Source organism: Mobula birostris, chromosome 8, assembly GCF_030028105.1.
Source record: "Mobula birostris isolate sMobBir1 chromosome 8, sMobBir1.hap1, whole genome shotgun sequence".
NCBI classification, from domain to species: domain Eukaryota; kingdom Metazoa; phylum Chordata; class Chondrichthyes; order Myliobatiformes; family Myliobatidae; genus Mobula; species Mobula birostris.
The window spans coordinates 88,268,349-88,284,060 of record NC_092377.1 but is presented as its reverse complement, the minus strand read 5'-3'; the positions used below and the strand labels follow the sequence as shown (position 1 = coordinate 88,284,060).

The 15,712-nt window shown below is 42.6% G+C and overlaps 1 protein-coding gene across 1 annotated transcript; it reads right to left on the bottom strand.

Annotated features, from left to right (window-relative positions):
- Positions 1 to 427: 427 nt before the first annotated feature.
- cox7a2a (cytochrome c oxidase subunit 7A2a) lies at positions 428 to 14,559 on the bottom strand. Its single transcript, XM_072265604.1, has 4 exons — positions 14,453 to 14,559; positions 8,732 to 8,821; positions 1,529 to 1,613; positions 428 to 637 (listed from the first exon to the last, which is right to left on the bottom strand). The coding sequence occupies exons 1-4, from the start codon at positions 14,480 to 14,482 to the stop codon at positions 582 to 584; spliced, it is 261 nt and encodes an 86-aa protein (XP_072121705.1). The 5' UTR covers positions 14,483 to 14,559; the 3' UTR covers positions 428 to 581.
- Positions 14,560 to 15,712: the final 1,153 nt, after the last annotated feature.

The following is a 15,712-nucleotide window of genomic DNA, read 5'->3' as shown; positions in this document are numbered from 1 at the left end:
TAGGCCAAAGAGCCTGCTTCCAATTTGTGTGACTCAATACCTGGAGGATGAGACCATATTTACATTCTCCCCCCCCCCCCCCCCACCACCTCCCCAAAGCCGTTGCTGGATTTGAAGTCAAAATCAGGAGTTAGCAACAGCAATGAGAGCACAAAGCTATCAGATTGTCTTCAAATCTTGCCTGGTTCACTAACCTCTCAAATCTTTCACCTGGTTAAGGGCAACCAGGGCTAGGCCACAAATGCCAGAAGAACACACTGTGCAAGTGAGTAACAGCAACAGTTTCTGACTACCATGAAACCAGACAGACATACAACCATTAATACACAAGCATTAAGATCAAAAACACAAACTGAACTCACACTATGGTAACTTAGGCACTTCAACAGAGATTTAGAAATTCAAATGAAATCGTGACAAACAAGTGTGTAATTAATCACTTTATTTGTTATATAAGCTATGTCAAATAAGTTACTGTTCCCATAAACCATGAACAGCCATTCACAAGATCAGATCCCTGAAGAGTTACAGTATACATAGTTAGACAGGGTTGTGGAATAAAACATGTTTGCAAACAAACGTTACTTCTTCTTAGGCAGGGCAATGTTGAACAGTTGGTAGAGAACATAAAGCGCACCTGACATAAGGGAATACAAAAAAAAGTCACATTTCAGCATTTACCATTAGACATACAATAACCATTCCTGCTCAATTTAGCAAATGCAGTCTTCTGCCAAGATTTTAAGAATACACCCCCACTCACCACTTTCCCACCAGATCATTACTCTAATGTCCCAACTTGTCCTCCACTTGGGAATGGGTACTAGATTCTGGATGAGTAGGCCAGAGAACAGTATCTCACCATCCTGCTTATGAAACATCAATCCCACTCAGTGACAATCCAGCAGAGGGCAAAGGGTCCAGAGACAAAATAAACTCAACCCAACATATATGGTGCTCCATATTTCATGTCCATGTCTTGGGACACTAATTTCATAAGTAACTATTCCTACTACCTTTCCTCATTAGAATCTGAAAACTAAACATCCCAGGCTAAAAAAAATCATAGTTTACTTAGTTCCAGGTATATATCTGAACCTGGGTCAAATTAATAATTTGCTTGTTTTCTTTTGAGACAAACTTTACAATTGGCTTTTACCAAACAACAGTTAATAGCCAGTAAAAAAAAAATAAAAATTTCTTCATCTTCATCTCCTACTCCACCACGAGTAATCTCATCCCCGAGTCATGGGTCATCACTGGGTCACAGGATCCACAATATCTCTGGAACTGTAGCAAGTTGGCTGTTCATCCTTGAACCAAACCACGCATTTGCAACGCTGTTTGGCATTCCGTGGCTGTACAGAAAAACAAAACTACCCAGCCACTGAATGCCAGGCAGGGGTGCAAATGTGTGGCTCCAAAAGCAAATAGCTCATTCCTGTTCTCGTGACTTTACCTGTTGAGGTAAACAGGGACCCATGATGTTACCTGTTGAGAATCCAGAGAAAAAGGACATAAGCCTCACCTCCAGCCGTGAGTGCCATGGTTAGCCTGTAGAGCACAGCATCTCCAGTACCTCCTTTCAAGTAAACTGGGACCCCATTGTCTGCCTGTAACAAAAAAAAAATAGGAATCAAAGCTCCCCAATACAACTTGCACAGAAAGACCCAACAACCCAAACCCAGTGCTGCCATTTTCTGGTTTTATAGAAGTGAGATACTGACTCAAATTCCCTACCTTCTGGCTGTGAAAGCACATTGCAGGCAAAGACATCCAGGGTTTGTTTGGGGAAAGCTCCTGGATCAGTCAACAGGTGGAACATAGAATCACTAAGTGTCCCCTAAGGAAAAACAGAATGCTGCACAAGGAACAAACAAAATGCTGGAGGAACTCAGGTGAGGCAGCATCTATGGAGAGGAATGAACAGTCGAAGTTTCGGGCTGAGATCCTTCATCGGAACCTACACATCAGGCCTTTGCTCAAATGGTCAGCAAGGCAGAAATGAAGAGAGAGTTTAAACTAGAATTGCTGGGGGATGGGAACTGAACTGAAGAGATGGAGGAAGGGGCGGTTGGCTCACAAATCGAGAAAGCTTGGAGACAGTTCGAGAGAGAGGATAGGCAGGTGATAAAGAAGGGATATGCTCAGACCAATGATTTGAGATGTGTCTATTTTAACGCAAGAAGCATGAACAAAGCCAATGAGCTTAGAGCATGGATCAGTACTTGAGCTATGATGTTGTGACCATTACAGAGACTAGGATGGCTGAGGGGCAGGAATGGTTACTTCAAGTACTAGGCTTTAGATGTTTCAGAAGGGGCAGGGCGGGAGGCAAATGAGGTGGGGGCATGGCACTGCTGATCAGACATAGTGTCACAGCTGCAGAAAAGAAGGAAGTCATGGAGGGATTGTCTACTGAGTCTCTGTGGGTAGAAGTTAGGAACAGGAGGGGGTCAATAACTCTACTGGGTTTTTTTTATAGACCACCCAATAGTAACATGGACATCGAGGAGCAGATAGGGAGACAGATTCTGGAAAGGTGTAATAATAACAGGGTTGCTGTGGTGGGAGATTTTAATTTCCCAAATACTGATTGGCATCTCCCCAGAGCAAGGGGTTTAGATGGGGTGGAGTTTGTTAGGTGTGTTCAGGAAGGTTTCCTGACACAATATGTAGATAAGCCTACAAGAGGAGACGCTGTACTTGATCTGGTATTGGGAAATGAACCTGGTCAGGTGTCAGGTCTCTCAGTGGGAGAGCATTTTGGAGATAGTGATCACAGTACTATCTCCTTTACCAAAGCACTGGCGAGGTGGTTCACTTTGGTGGGTCAAACATGATGGCAGAATACAGTATTAATGATAGACTCTTAGCAGTGTGGAGGACCTGAGGATTTTTGGGGTCCAAGTCCATAGGACACTCAAAGCTGCTGCGCAGGTTGACTCTGTGGTTAAGAAGGCATACAGTGCATTGGCCTTCTTCAACTGTGGGATTGAGTTTAAGAGCTGAGAGGTAATGTTACAGGTATTTGGACCCTGGTCAGACCCCACTTGGAGTACTGTGCTCAGTTCTGGTCGCCTCACTACAGGCAGGATGTGGAAGCCATAGAAAGGGTGCAGAGGAGATGTACAAGGATGTTGCCTGGATTGGGGAGCATGCCTTATGAGAAAAGGTTGAGTGAACTCGGCCTTTTCACCTTGGAGTGGTGGAGGATGAGAGGTGACTTGACAGAGGTGTGTAAGATGATGAAAGGCACTGATCGTGTGGATAGTCAGAGGCTTTTTCCCAGGGCTGAAATGGCTAACACGAGACGGGACAATTTTGAGGTGCTTGGAAGTAGGTACAGAGGAGATGTCAGGGGTAAGTTTTTTTACGCAGAGAGTGGTGAGTGCATGGATTGGGCTGCCGGTGACAGTGGTGGAGGCAGATACGATAGGGTCTTTTAAGATACTCCTGGATAGGTACATGGAGCTTAGAAAAATAGAGGGCTATGGGTAAACCTAGGTAATTTCTAAAATAAGCACATGTTCAGCACAGCATTGTGGGCCGAAGGGCCTGTATTCTGCTGTAGGTTTTCTATGTTTCCATGAAGGCATGCATTGTTACAACGAGGACAGTGTGGGAGAGAGAGGTTGGCACAGAAGCTATGGAAACAAAGGATTATGTCAGTACAGAAAAGCCAAAGCTATTAGATTAAAGCACAAAGATTAATGGAATCACCAAAACCAAAGATCTGCAGATGCAGCACACACAAAATGCAGGAGGAACTCAGCAGGCCAGGCCAGGCAGCATCTATGGAAAAGATTTTGGGCCGAGAATATTGGCTTTCATCCCCAGGGAACCTGGAGCAGAGAGGGATGAGGAATTTTGCAAAGATGTTCCCAATGGAAAATTCAGAGGCCACTGATGCTGGCAGATGGTTGGAGAATAAGGCAGGTCAGATTTTAGAGTGATAAGGTTAATAAAGATATGAAAATATAAGAGTAATCACTGACCAGCTCTATTCTAAGCAAGGGGCTTCCACTCCAAAGGGGTATATATACCCCACTTTGTTTTGCATTTGCTCAGGACACTATTGAACAGGAACTGCTTCAAACCATCTGCTCAGCTTTGCCTGCAGTGTGTAACTAAGGTAGCAGAATGTTAGATTAGTAACCACTGTAAGACAAGTATATTCATTGCTCTGTATCCAAAAGCCCTGAAGTCTGCCATTATAACAATTCAATCAGAAAAACAAACTTATTCTTAAAGCAACAAAGCGTAAGGCAGCCGAGGTTTAGAAACAAGACACTGCACAGTTTCTGCTACATCCAAATTAAATATGAATCCTTTTTAAATAAGACCAAGTAATCCACCAGGCAGTCTTTGGAGGGCATCCTGTTCTTCTCCAAGAGCTGACCTCAATGATCTCTTCCTGAAAATCAACCCAAATATGATTAGCTGAAAAAACCGCCACTCATTTTCCTCAATAATCCAGATTAAATCAACTGTAATTTGGGTTAATCTGGATGGATTGAGGATGATGAGTGGCCTGTGACACAGACATCACAGGCAAGGTCACTTGTTATTGCCTTTGTGGTGGTGGCAAGCCAGCTCCACGCTCCCTATACCACATCGCTAATTCCACTTTCCTATCCTCTCCCCAGATGATTTAATCACCTGGCCTAATCCCACTCCAATTCTCCTTAAAACACTTCTGGACTCTCCCTTAATAATTTGAGGACCAAATTTAACCATGCAGTGTACACCTCCCCAGACTATCGCCCCCATTTCAAATTGTCATGTTATAGTTCCCTTGGAGAATATCCCTGCATATATAGTGTAGGATTACATGAAGCTCCACAGCATAAAATGTTAGCCTTATTTTTCCACCTGACAACTCGGCCATTTTCTGTTTTTAATGCAGAGTAGTCTTGTGCACTACAGTAGAGAAACTAGAAAAGCATGGAGCGTTCAGCATTGAGTGAATCTTCATCCCTGGAGGAACTGCTTCTTCTCACTATCAGGGATCACAAAGCACATGATGGAGTTGGTTCCTGATCTTTACTGTTATTTTTCATATTGCATCGTGAGAAGAAGAACATAGAGTTCACACAACCCAAGAATTGCCAGCAATGCAATTTGCTTAAAACATACAATTGCACAACACAGTCATGGCTCTTTGGCACACCAAAGTTATATACACCCCAACATGCTTCCAGACTTTTTACACCCAATGCCTCAACCAATGAAGGTAACCCTGCCACAAGCCTTTTTTACCACCTTATCCACTTGTGTTGTCACTTTCAAGGGGCTATGGACTTCCACCCCTAGATCTCTTTGTTCAAAGGTCATTAGGATCCAGGCATGATCTATATACAGAGCTGCATGGTTACCCAATCAACAGAAATCCAACTTTACACAAATCCTCACATAAACATTTAAAACAATTTTCAAGATAGGAATTATAAAATAGTGTTCATTAACAAATGGATATAATGTATATTCTACTAGTTTAAGGGTAGTGTTAGGGCAAATATTTGAAGAAATTAGTGTATACAAAGCAATACGATATGGATAGCCACAGAAACTGGATATTTCTGACTTAAGAAAAAATGGTTTACGACAGTTTTCGGAAACAGAAGCCTTATGAAACCCTCTTGCATTGTATTTTCCTCTTGCCTTTGATGTTCCAAAATATTTGTCACGCCTTTACAATACAAAATCTGACGCACCCTTTTTTTTTATTTCTCATTGCAACAGTCTCTTCCTGGAGAAAATATTACTCCTTGTTTTAACGTGCTTGCTAACTAAGAATGAAGAAAGAAGCCAGAGCAAACCCTGTGAGTTAGTTAATTCCAACTGGCAATGGAATAATTGTTGAACACATCTGCAATCTGACATCTAGTGGAACAAATATTTAACATTTTTAGATTAGGATAGAAAGCATTTTATATGCTTTATGGTCTTCTCAACAGTATTGCATAAACCTCTCTCTTGCAAATCCATTCCAAGACACAAGACCTTAAACATATGATAAGTGAGAAATAAGTTGAGAAACATCCAACCCCCACCAAAACCAGAATAACTTGCACAATTTCCTCCAAGCACTATTCAAACTTCTCTTAACTGTCACTGTACTTCTAAGTAAACTCCCTTACTCAAACTAGATTGTGTGGTGCACTTGCAGGAAACACTATCAATATCCTCTGTACAGAAGGATCAAATGGAGAGTTATATTCCAGAATGAGGCTCAACTACAGCTCCAACAGGACACAGAAATATTGCAATATCAACTCTGTGCCTGGCAACTTGATGAGATCTGACTTTTCTGATTGGAATGAAACAAAAATGCAATTCTACACATCCCTGGGATCTGCTGCCATCAGGAAAAAGGTACAGGGACCCCAAAACCCACACCACCAGGTTCAGGAACAGTTATTATTCTTCAATCATCAAGCTCATGAACCAGTGGGGATAACTTCACTCAACTTCACGCCCCATCACTGAACTGTTCCCACAAGAACTCTTCATCTCATGTTATTGATATTTATTGCTTATTTATTATTATTTCTTTTTGTATTTGCACAGTGTTGTCTTTTGCACATTGGTTGGGGGTGATCATTCTTTGATTCTATTGTGTTTCTTGTACTTACTGTGAATGCCCACAAGAAAATGAATCTCAGGGTTGTATATGTTGACATACATGTACTTTGATAATAAATTTACTCTGAGCTTTGAGCTTAAAGAATTGCTCTTTCTGGGTTAGGATTAGTGATCTTTGTCACAAAATGCCCAATAGAGACAAGCATTTGAAAGCAAAGGTTAATTGGCAGGATCACTGCACAAAAGGGGTTAGAAGCAGACTATGCCACTGCGTGAGGCATTAAAGGGTTTAGATGCAAAAAAATCAAATTGTTTTACTAATTCTCTGAAGTGACTGACACTATTAATTTAGAGATAGTTGAACATAGTTCAGTAAGGGAGAATACTCTTCACTGCGGGGAATTAGAGAACTTAGCCAGCACCTGGAAACACTGAAGAGCACCTCAGTGCCTTTGGTTAGTCAACTACCTATACTACCTATGGACATGCAGCCAAAAGTCAAGCTCAATCACACAACAAATCCACACCTTAACTACTGACCGTAGCTCCAGCCAGCAATGTCTGTTGGAAGCTCAAAACCAATTCAATTCTTCACAAAAAGTAAGGGAAGATAAAGAATCAAGAATTCACTTTGGAAGAACGGATAGGCTGTAAATAAGTTTAAGGCCAAGTATAAGAGTTAAACATACTGAAGCTTAAAGCTGCAATACTCAAGAGTACAATAATAATTGCATTTAATTTTTGTTTACTTCAACAATTCCTAGTTTGCAATAATCCTTATAGAAATTGAGTACAAACCAGTTCTCCAACTAATCTGCATCTAGTTCCTGTGGTAAGCTACAAGAACATAAGGAATAGGAGCAGGAATACCCACGTCTGACCCTTTACAATTCAAAAAGATCACAGCTGACCTGGCCATGGACTCAGTTCTACCCACCTGCCTTCCTCCACCCGCCCTCCCAAATAACCCTTAATTACCTTGCTGTACAAAAAATCCCCCTCACTGGATCCTAAATACATTCACTGACGTAGCTTCTGCTGCTTCCCCAGGTAAAGAATTCTACAGATTTACTACTCTCTGGGAAAACCAATTTCTCTCCATCTCCATTCTAAATCTATTTCTGCAAATCTTGAGGCTATATCCCCTAGTTCTAGTCTCACTTGCCAGCGGAAACCAATCTCCTGCCTCTATTTTATCCATCTTTCTTAATTTTATGTTTCTGTAAGGTCCATGCTCATTCCTCTGAATTTGAGCTAATTTACTTTCATAATCTCTTCCTTTCCTTTTTCGCTTCATTGTAGGATTGCCTTCTCCTATAAATGTGTTTTAACTACCTCAAAATGATTTTCAAGCTGCACCCACAGGTTGGGAACCATTTATCAAGTATGTTTCATGATTAAAATATTTACAAAATTTAAGATTACTTTTATTGATGAAACCACTAAATCTCAATTTTTGGATGCAATTCCATTCACAGATTTGCCTATAAAGTGACAACTTTAAATTAAAAAAAAAGATTTCATCTTGGTAAAATGTGCAATTATGGGCCACAGTAACTTGAGACTAACTAATCTGTAGGGATTTTCCACTGTCCTCATTCTGAAATCCAAGTCTGAGCGTGGAACAGCAAAGGAGGTCAAGTCACAGGAATGCCTTGACCTTCACTATGGTTGCTGGCAAAAATGGACAACTCAGCATTTTAAAGTACAACTAACTGAAGACATGACATTTAAAAAAGTGCAGCATTCATGCAAGAGAGATAGATTTAGACCTATGGTTCCCAACACTTTGCTGGGTTTTACCTTACCTCCCACCTAGAATTATCAGTTTTAACTAGTTACCAAATAACTTATTCACCATTCTATCATGTGATTACCAGAATGTCTTTTCGCGTTTAGTAATTCATACACAACGGTTTCAGCAGCAGGTTCTATTCCAACATACAGTTTTCAAATAATAGTCAAGATGTTGAGCATTTGCTGGCTCAATCACACGATGGTGCATTAATGCTCAAGATCCACTCCCAACCACATTCGACAATATGTGCACAGCCTGGAAAAACTAACAATTATTGACAAAATAACCAAAGCCGCTAAGCCCAAAGAGCTCAGAGCCCATCCTTATCACACACACACTGCTCACCTGGAAAAGTTTCTGCTTTTCAGGAACCTTATTCTCCAACCCTCTGCAAGCTGTGCTGCTGAAGGTCCGGCGCGACAGCTGCTGGAAGGCCTGAGGAAAAACAACAAACATTTAAGTACAAAGAGCCTCAAGGGTGACTTCCAGTCCCCCAATTATTTACTACCTGCTTTAACGACCCAGGAGTGAGTGGAGTACGAACTATGAAGGTTCAGCAGCAATACAAAAATAGGCAGGAGGGCATACAGCAACAATGCTATTTGGATCTGAGAACTGGATATAGATCGGTCGGCTGAGTTTGCAAAACCCTGCCAAATTGAGGTTAATGTGGGCAAGTGCGATGTCACGCACTTCAGTAAGAGAAATCCAAAGGTGAACAATTTTATAATGGCAAGATTTTGCAAACAGGTACAGAAGGATTTAGATGTTACTATGCATAAATCACAAAAAGTTGGCCAACGGCTGCGGTATGGTTGCGAAGGTAAATGGCATTTTGGGAAGCATTAAAAATGCCTTGCGAGTCCAGCGGAGGGCTGGTCACAGGTACTGAACATACCTGGAAACCCTGACCAACATCAGGGACCTCAGGTGCTTCAGGAGGATTTAGGAGGAAATACAATAAAACATGGGAAATGACAGTCCGATTGGCTATTGAGGACGGTTGGCCAAAGGAAGCCCAAGTACTGATAGCCAATCGCGTTATCTGAAAATACCACTGAAATGCATTTCTAGAGACAGACAGTGCCGACTAGATTGGGGTAGTTCCCATTTGTCATATTAATAGCAACTAGAGAAGTGGGAGCCTCTTCTAATACCACCTCTGAGTGTCATGGATTGTGTGAAACAGTGCTAACACATACAGATGTCACAGACACCATAAGAACTGTTAAAACAAGATGGATCAGGCATGTAACCTCAGTATGACAGTCCTTTCTGGCCAGTGAAGAAATCAGACAACAGCTGGAGGATGACAGTTGAATATCCTCAGTTAAATAAGTTTGTCCTTCCATTAACTGCTGCATAGTGACAGTGTCACAGGGAGACAGGGACTGGTATGCTGTAATAGAGCTGGTCAACCTTCCCCCGTCAGATTCACAGGACCAATTTGTCTTTACTTGGGAAGGCAGGCAGTACACTTTTACCAGACTGCTTCACAGGTATGTGCACAGCCCTGTGTCATGGACTGATACCGCAAGCCCTCGATGCATGTACTCTCTCGCCTGATACACAGGTAGTATACATATCGATGACATCATGCTAAGAGGATCCACCTAGGAAGGGGTAACAGAAGCCCTGGACATGCTGGTAAGCTACATGGGTGATGAATTCATAGAAAATAAAGTGGCCAGGCCAGACAGTCCCGTTTCTGGGTATCCAGTGGGTCTCGGGACATCAAGGAATCCCAGACCAAGTATGGAACAAGACAACTGAAATGACCGCCCCCAACAATAAGCAAGGGACCCAAAGGTTCATGGGGCTTTTGGGCTCCTGGAGACAGCACATACCACACCTAATCATTCTGTTATGACCCTCACATAAAGTAACGAGGAAAAAAGCAACTTTTGAGTGGCGTCCAGAGCAACAACAGGCATTCGAGGCTGCTGAGGATAATAAAGTATGTAAAAGGTTAACACAGTCATTAAACATGAAGAAGAGAAGAAAGCCCTTAACTCCGAGTGGAGTCATCGGGACACCGTCATGACGGCATTTTCTTATTTTTACGAGGCTGAGTTGCTAGCTCGACGCTCAACCCTCAACCCAGCACGGATGGAAAGTGTGCAAGGGAGCCGGCTGGATTCGAACACGGGAGCCTTCACTCCAAAGTCCGGCGCTGATGCCACTACACCAACAGCCAGCCTTCATTAAACATAGCAGCCTGCTTTTTTTTCTCTTTTTTTTCCTGTGAGAAACCTTGATGACCAACAGATGTGCGAATTTTGTTAGAGCACTATTTCCTTTTGAAGGTAGTCAGCTAGAGCCTTTAAGATGCTTATCTCCTCATGTAGTCATATGTAGAGATAAGACAGCTTCAGTCTGTTCTGTGTGTGTAAGCCATTATGACTATTTTGTAATTTGTCTTTCGGGGTTGTCATGTAGTAAATAACTTTGGCTCCAGCCTGTCTTGTGTGGGGGGTATCTAGGCAAATATATCTGTGTTATGAGGGGGATTGTTAAGTTAGTTCGTGGATTGGGCAGGAACAGTCATAGACAATCATAGACTGTTCCTGTTTGAACAACTAACTGAGTAAGCCCCAGGTGCTTGGAATAAAGAGTTTGTACTTATACGGTCTCTGGGTGACTTTATCTGGATTCGACTTCCACAAGGAAACAGAGGCTCAGGCCCTGCCCATGTCCTCGTTTATGTGGATTGTTCTTTGAGCTACAGGTATCCATCCGAACATCAGAACACTGCTGTATGGGGTTTATCGCAGAATGGAGGTGAATACTCCCCCAGGGTTTTGGTCCCCCATCCTGCCTGACGCAGCTGAATGACACACACCCTTTGAAAGACACCTACTAGCTTACTATTGGGAGTTGGTGGAGATGGAAACATCCAGCAAGGGAAGCAAAATCATTATGAAACCTGATCTCCCTAGTACGATGAGGGTGTTCCATGCCTCTGTTGAGAAGTGGAAGCAGTGTATTGCAGAACAGGCAAATAAGGGATCAGAGGGAGGTCAGCAAGTTACACAAAAGTGCAGCCCATGTGCCTGAGGATAGAAACTGTACCAAAAATACCAAACAGCTCCCCACCCCACAAACTTTCAAACATGGGGTCATAGTTACAAGAAAAAAAGAGCAATTTAAAATTGCTGCACTCAAAGAGTTTTTCACAAAAGGTGGTGAATCTCTGGAATTCTCTCCCTCAAAGACTTGAGGCAGTAAATAAAGTTCTGCAAGATCAGAACTGAGGTTATGGGCAACTGGCACAGGACTGTTAATGCTGAGGCAGACTTGAGGGACTGGATGGCTTGCTTCTGCTGCATTGTGTTCTCATATTTAAACTCAGCAATTGTGATAAACTTGCAAGTCAGGATGGTGCCATTCCATATACCTGCTGCTCTTTCCTTTTGCGATAGCAAAGGTTGCAAAGGTCAGATATTGTTCTTAAGTAATTAGTGTACTTTGTACATAGGATATTAGAAAGGGCAAATGAGACTGTAGCAAGCGTATTTAGGGTGGAATTATGGAGTGATTCTCAGCCAAGAGAGTTTGTCCTTTATCTTACATTTTTCTCATGTGACATTGGAGGCCATTCATCCCAACAAGTCTACACTGAGAAAGGTCATCCACACAACATGCCCAATAATACCACCATCTATTCAAAACTAAACATCCAGCCATTTTTTTTATAAAGTCATATGCTTCTATTATAAGGTTTTTGCTCCATCTCATGTAGGTATTGTATTGTGCATATCAGTATTTCAATACAATGAATGCAGTAAAAGGCAAGGAGAAAACGAAAGACTTACAAACTCAGCAGACAAACCAGGGAAAATTCAAAGCTCAGCAAGCTTTAGTTTTTTTAAAAAATATAGAAACTAAATAGTGAACATAAAATGAGGTGCAAGAACGAAGGCACCACTACAGCATATAGCATTACAAGTTAAAATGTCAAACAAGCATAAAGTAACGAGGAAGTAATGGATTTTGATAAGCCACTGTCTCCACCCCCACAGGAGAACTGGCCTGGACTCCAACTGTAAAAATGGTAAAACTCAATGCTCACAATGAGCCTGAAAACTGAAAACAAAACTCTGGAGCCTGCACATCACAATGGAAACAAAAGTTCACCAACTAGTTTCAGTGATATCTTGCTCTTCTAGTGAATAATTCCAGTCATTAAAAAAAACACTACACTTTGTCCAGCAAGACTCAAAGGGTCATATCATCAAAGTTGCTGGTGAACGCAGCAGGCCGGGCAGATTTTCTTACTAACTCTTCCTTCAGTTAGTCCTGACGAAGGGTCTCGGCCTGAAACGTCGACTGTACCTCTTCCTAGAGATGCTGCCTGGCCTGCTGCGTTCACCAGCAACTTTGATGTGTGTTGCTTGAATTTCCAGCATCTGCAGAATTCCTGTTGTAAGGGTCATATCATGCTGCTCCAATGCTCTAAAATGAGTTTTAAATCTATGGGGTCTCATTTGACCAGTAAGTGTACTTCAAAATTGCTATGCATATTAAATACACGTTTAATTACGTTTTAGTTTTTATCTTAAAAGCTACATGGCCACGCCCTAATCTATTGCAAACAAGATATATTTAAACATTATTCTTTCTATTTACTGTGCCAGAACATTTCAACTTAACTGCTCCCGGCTGAAACAGTTTGGGAACATGACGGTTATAGGTGATATCGAAAAGAGCCAACCCATAGACAGGATTGATCATTTGTGGTAAGCTTCTGTCGAGGGAAATCATAAACACCATCAATTTACTATTTACCAGAAAATTCCTGCGTGTCAACAAATCTGAGGATCTATCCTGGGCCCAACACGTTGATGCAACTACAAAGGCGGCAGGCCAGCAGCTCTATTTCCTCAGAAGTTTGAGGAGACTTAGTATGGCACCACAGACTGACGCAAATTTCGACAGATATTCTGGGGAGAGCTTTCCAATTGGTTGCAGCACCCTCTGCTATGAGGGAATGGGTGTGCGTGATTGGAAAAAGCTGCAGAAAGTTGTGAAGTCAGCCAGCTCCAACTCCATCATGGGTAGAGGATATCTTCAAAAGGCAATGTCAAAAAAGACAGCATCCATAATTAAGGACCTCCATCACCGAGGACATGCCCTCTTCTCTTTGCTATCAGAGGTACAGGAGTCTGAAGACTCACACCCAATGCTTTAGGAACAGCTTCTTCCCCTCTGCCATCAGATGTCTGAATGGACTAATTCGATTTTTTGCTCTCTTTTTGCACTACTTATTTAAAAACTATATTTTTATTGTGATTTTATATTACAATGCACTGCTGCCACAAAACAACAAATTTCTCAAAATATGCCAGTGATATTAAACCTGATTCTGAGCTATTAGCATCACATCATACGCCCTGGACCAGATGTAGTGAGATTTATCAAACACACCAGGGCTGCACCTCAAGAAGGCTAGATAAGTGAGAATTGTTCTCCTCAAGTGAAAGAAACTTGATAAGACTATTCAAGTGAGTGACAAAATGAAGAAACCATTTCTTGTGGCAAATGGGTCTGCCTCTAGAATTCAGATTAAGTCACGAGCGAAATAAGAGGCAACATTAAAAGTAAAATACAAGTGAATCCACAACTCGACGCCATAAAAGCTAATTCGACTTCCGGGAAGGTTATTGGCTAAAGGCAAACAGGGAGAAAATTAGCAAGCCGAAGTTTACAAAAAAAAAGCTGAGGAGTGAGATAATTTAGGATAGCCGTACCAGAGCGCAAGGCCATCGATAATTTCTGGCTGGACATGGTGGTCTGGGGTCCCAGCCTGTCTCCGGATATTGATATTAGGAAACACATACTGCGGCTATAGCTGGTAATCTACCCCCCAAACACACATACCAGCAGCCTTGGCCCACCTTCCACACCAATGCCTTCGCCCCAGCTCCCCACCTCGTCAAGGTCTTCCGACTGACCTTTCCACCCCCCCCCCCCACGATTCCTTGCTGGACCCCGTTGCTCCTCCTCCGAAGTTCCCCGCACCCCTTCCCGTCTGCGGCCGAGCCGCGGGCTCCCCTCCCTCCTTACCCGCAGGCCGCGTACTGCCAGGCCGCTCATGTCGCCACAAGGACACACCGAATAACCAGAATGCACCGAGCGGAGGAAGGACGTGTCACGTGGGATAGGCTGGGTGATCATGTGACCTCTGCGGCGCCGGAGAGGCGGTAGCGTGACGTAATCCTACCCGCGATGCCCATTGGTGGACAGGTCGAGTTCCGCGGGGGCTCGGAGAGCGGGCTATCGATTTTGTTCGCTTCCCGGAAGATGTCCCAGTGGCTCTTCCCCTCCAACCAGGGACCCAAACAGTCATTCCAGCTGAAACATTCGGTATTGCTTCTGGTTCATTATTGTCACAGGTATTGAGATACAGAGAAAAAGAACATGTTTTGCGATCCATATTTAGTCATAGTCATACTTTATTGATCCCGAAGGAAATTGGGTTTCGTTGCAGTTGCAACAACCAAGATTAGAGTATAAATATAGAAATATAAAACGATAAATAATTAAATAATAATATGTAAATTATGCCAGGAAATAAGTCCAGGACCAGCCTATTGGCTCAGGGTGTCTGACCCTCCAAGGGAGGAGTTGTAAAGTTTGATGGCCACAGGCAGGAATGACTTCCTATGACGCTCTGTGCTGCATCTCGGTGGAATGAGTCTCTGGCTGAATGTACTCCTGTGCCCACCCAGTACATCATGCAGTGGATGGGAGACATTGTCCAAGATGGCATGCAACTTGGATAGCATCCTCTTTTCAGACACCACCGTCAGAGAGTCCAGTTCCATCCCCACAACATCACTGGCCTTACGAATGAAGCAGTAAAAAGAAAACAGAATGCAGAATCGACTGCAACCACACAAGATGCTGGAGGAATTCAGCGGGTCAGGCAGCATTTATGGAGGGAAATGGACAAACTCATGTTTATTGTCATTGGCACAAGTATGCGTGCGAAAGTTCCATGAAAAACTTACTTGCTGCAGCATCAAAAGGCACATAAATTAACATATATGACATTCACAAGATAAACAACGTAAAATACAAGGAAATATAAAAGGAAGACAATGTATGAGTTTGGACCGGAATAGAATGTTGCGGTTACAGAACAAGTGGAGTGCTAGGGTTACAAATGAGGTAGGGTGGCAGATCAAGAGTTTATCTATTGTCATACAAGAAGTCCATTCAAGAGTCTGCAGACTGTACTCAATGTTCACCATGTGGCCTCCATCTACACTGGAGAAAGCAAACATAGTCAAGGCACTTGGTTTACAGAACATCTGTCTCCAA

Bases quoted from the DNA above. Each gene is read 5' to 3' on its own strand.
- cox7a2a (XM_072265604.1), bottom strand. From the start codon at position 14,482: ATGAGCGGCCTGGCAGTACGCGGCCTGCGG. The intron at 1,614-8,731 runs GTGAGCAGTGTG...TTTTTGTTACAG, and splicing joins AAAAGCAGAAACTTTTCCAG to GCAGACAATGGGGTCCCAGT. The intron at 638-1,528 runs GTGAGGCTTATG...CCCTTATGTCAG, and splicing joins CATGGCACTCACGGCTGGAG to GTGCGCTTTATGTTCTCTAC.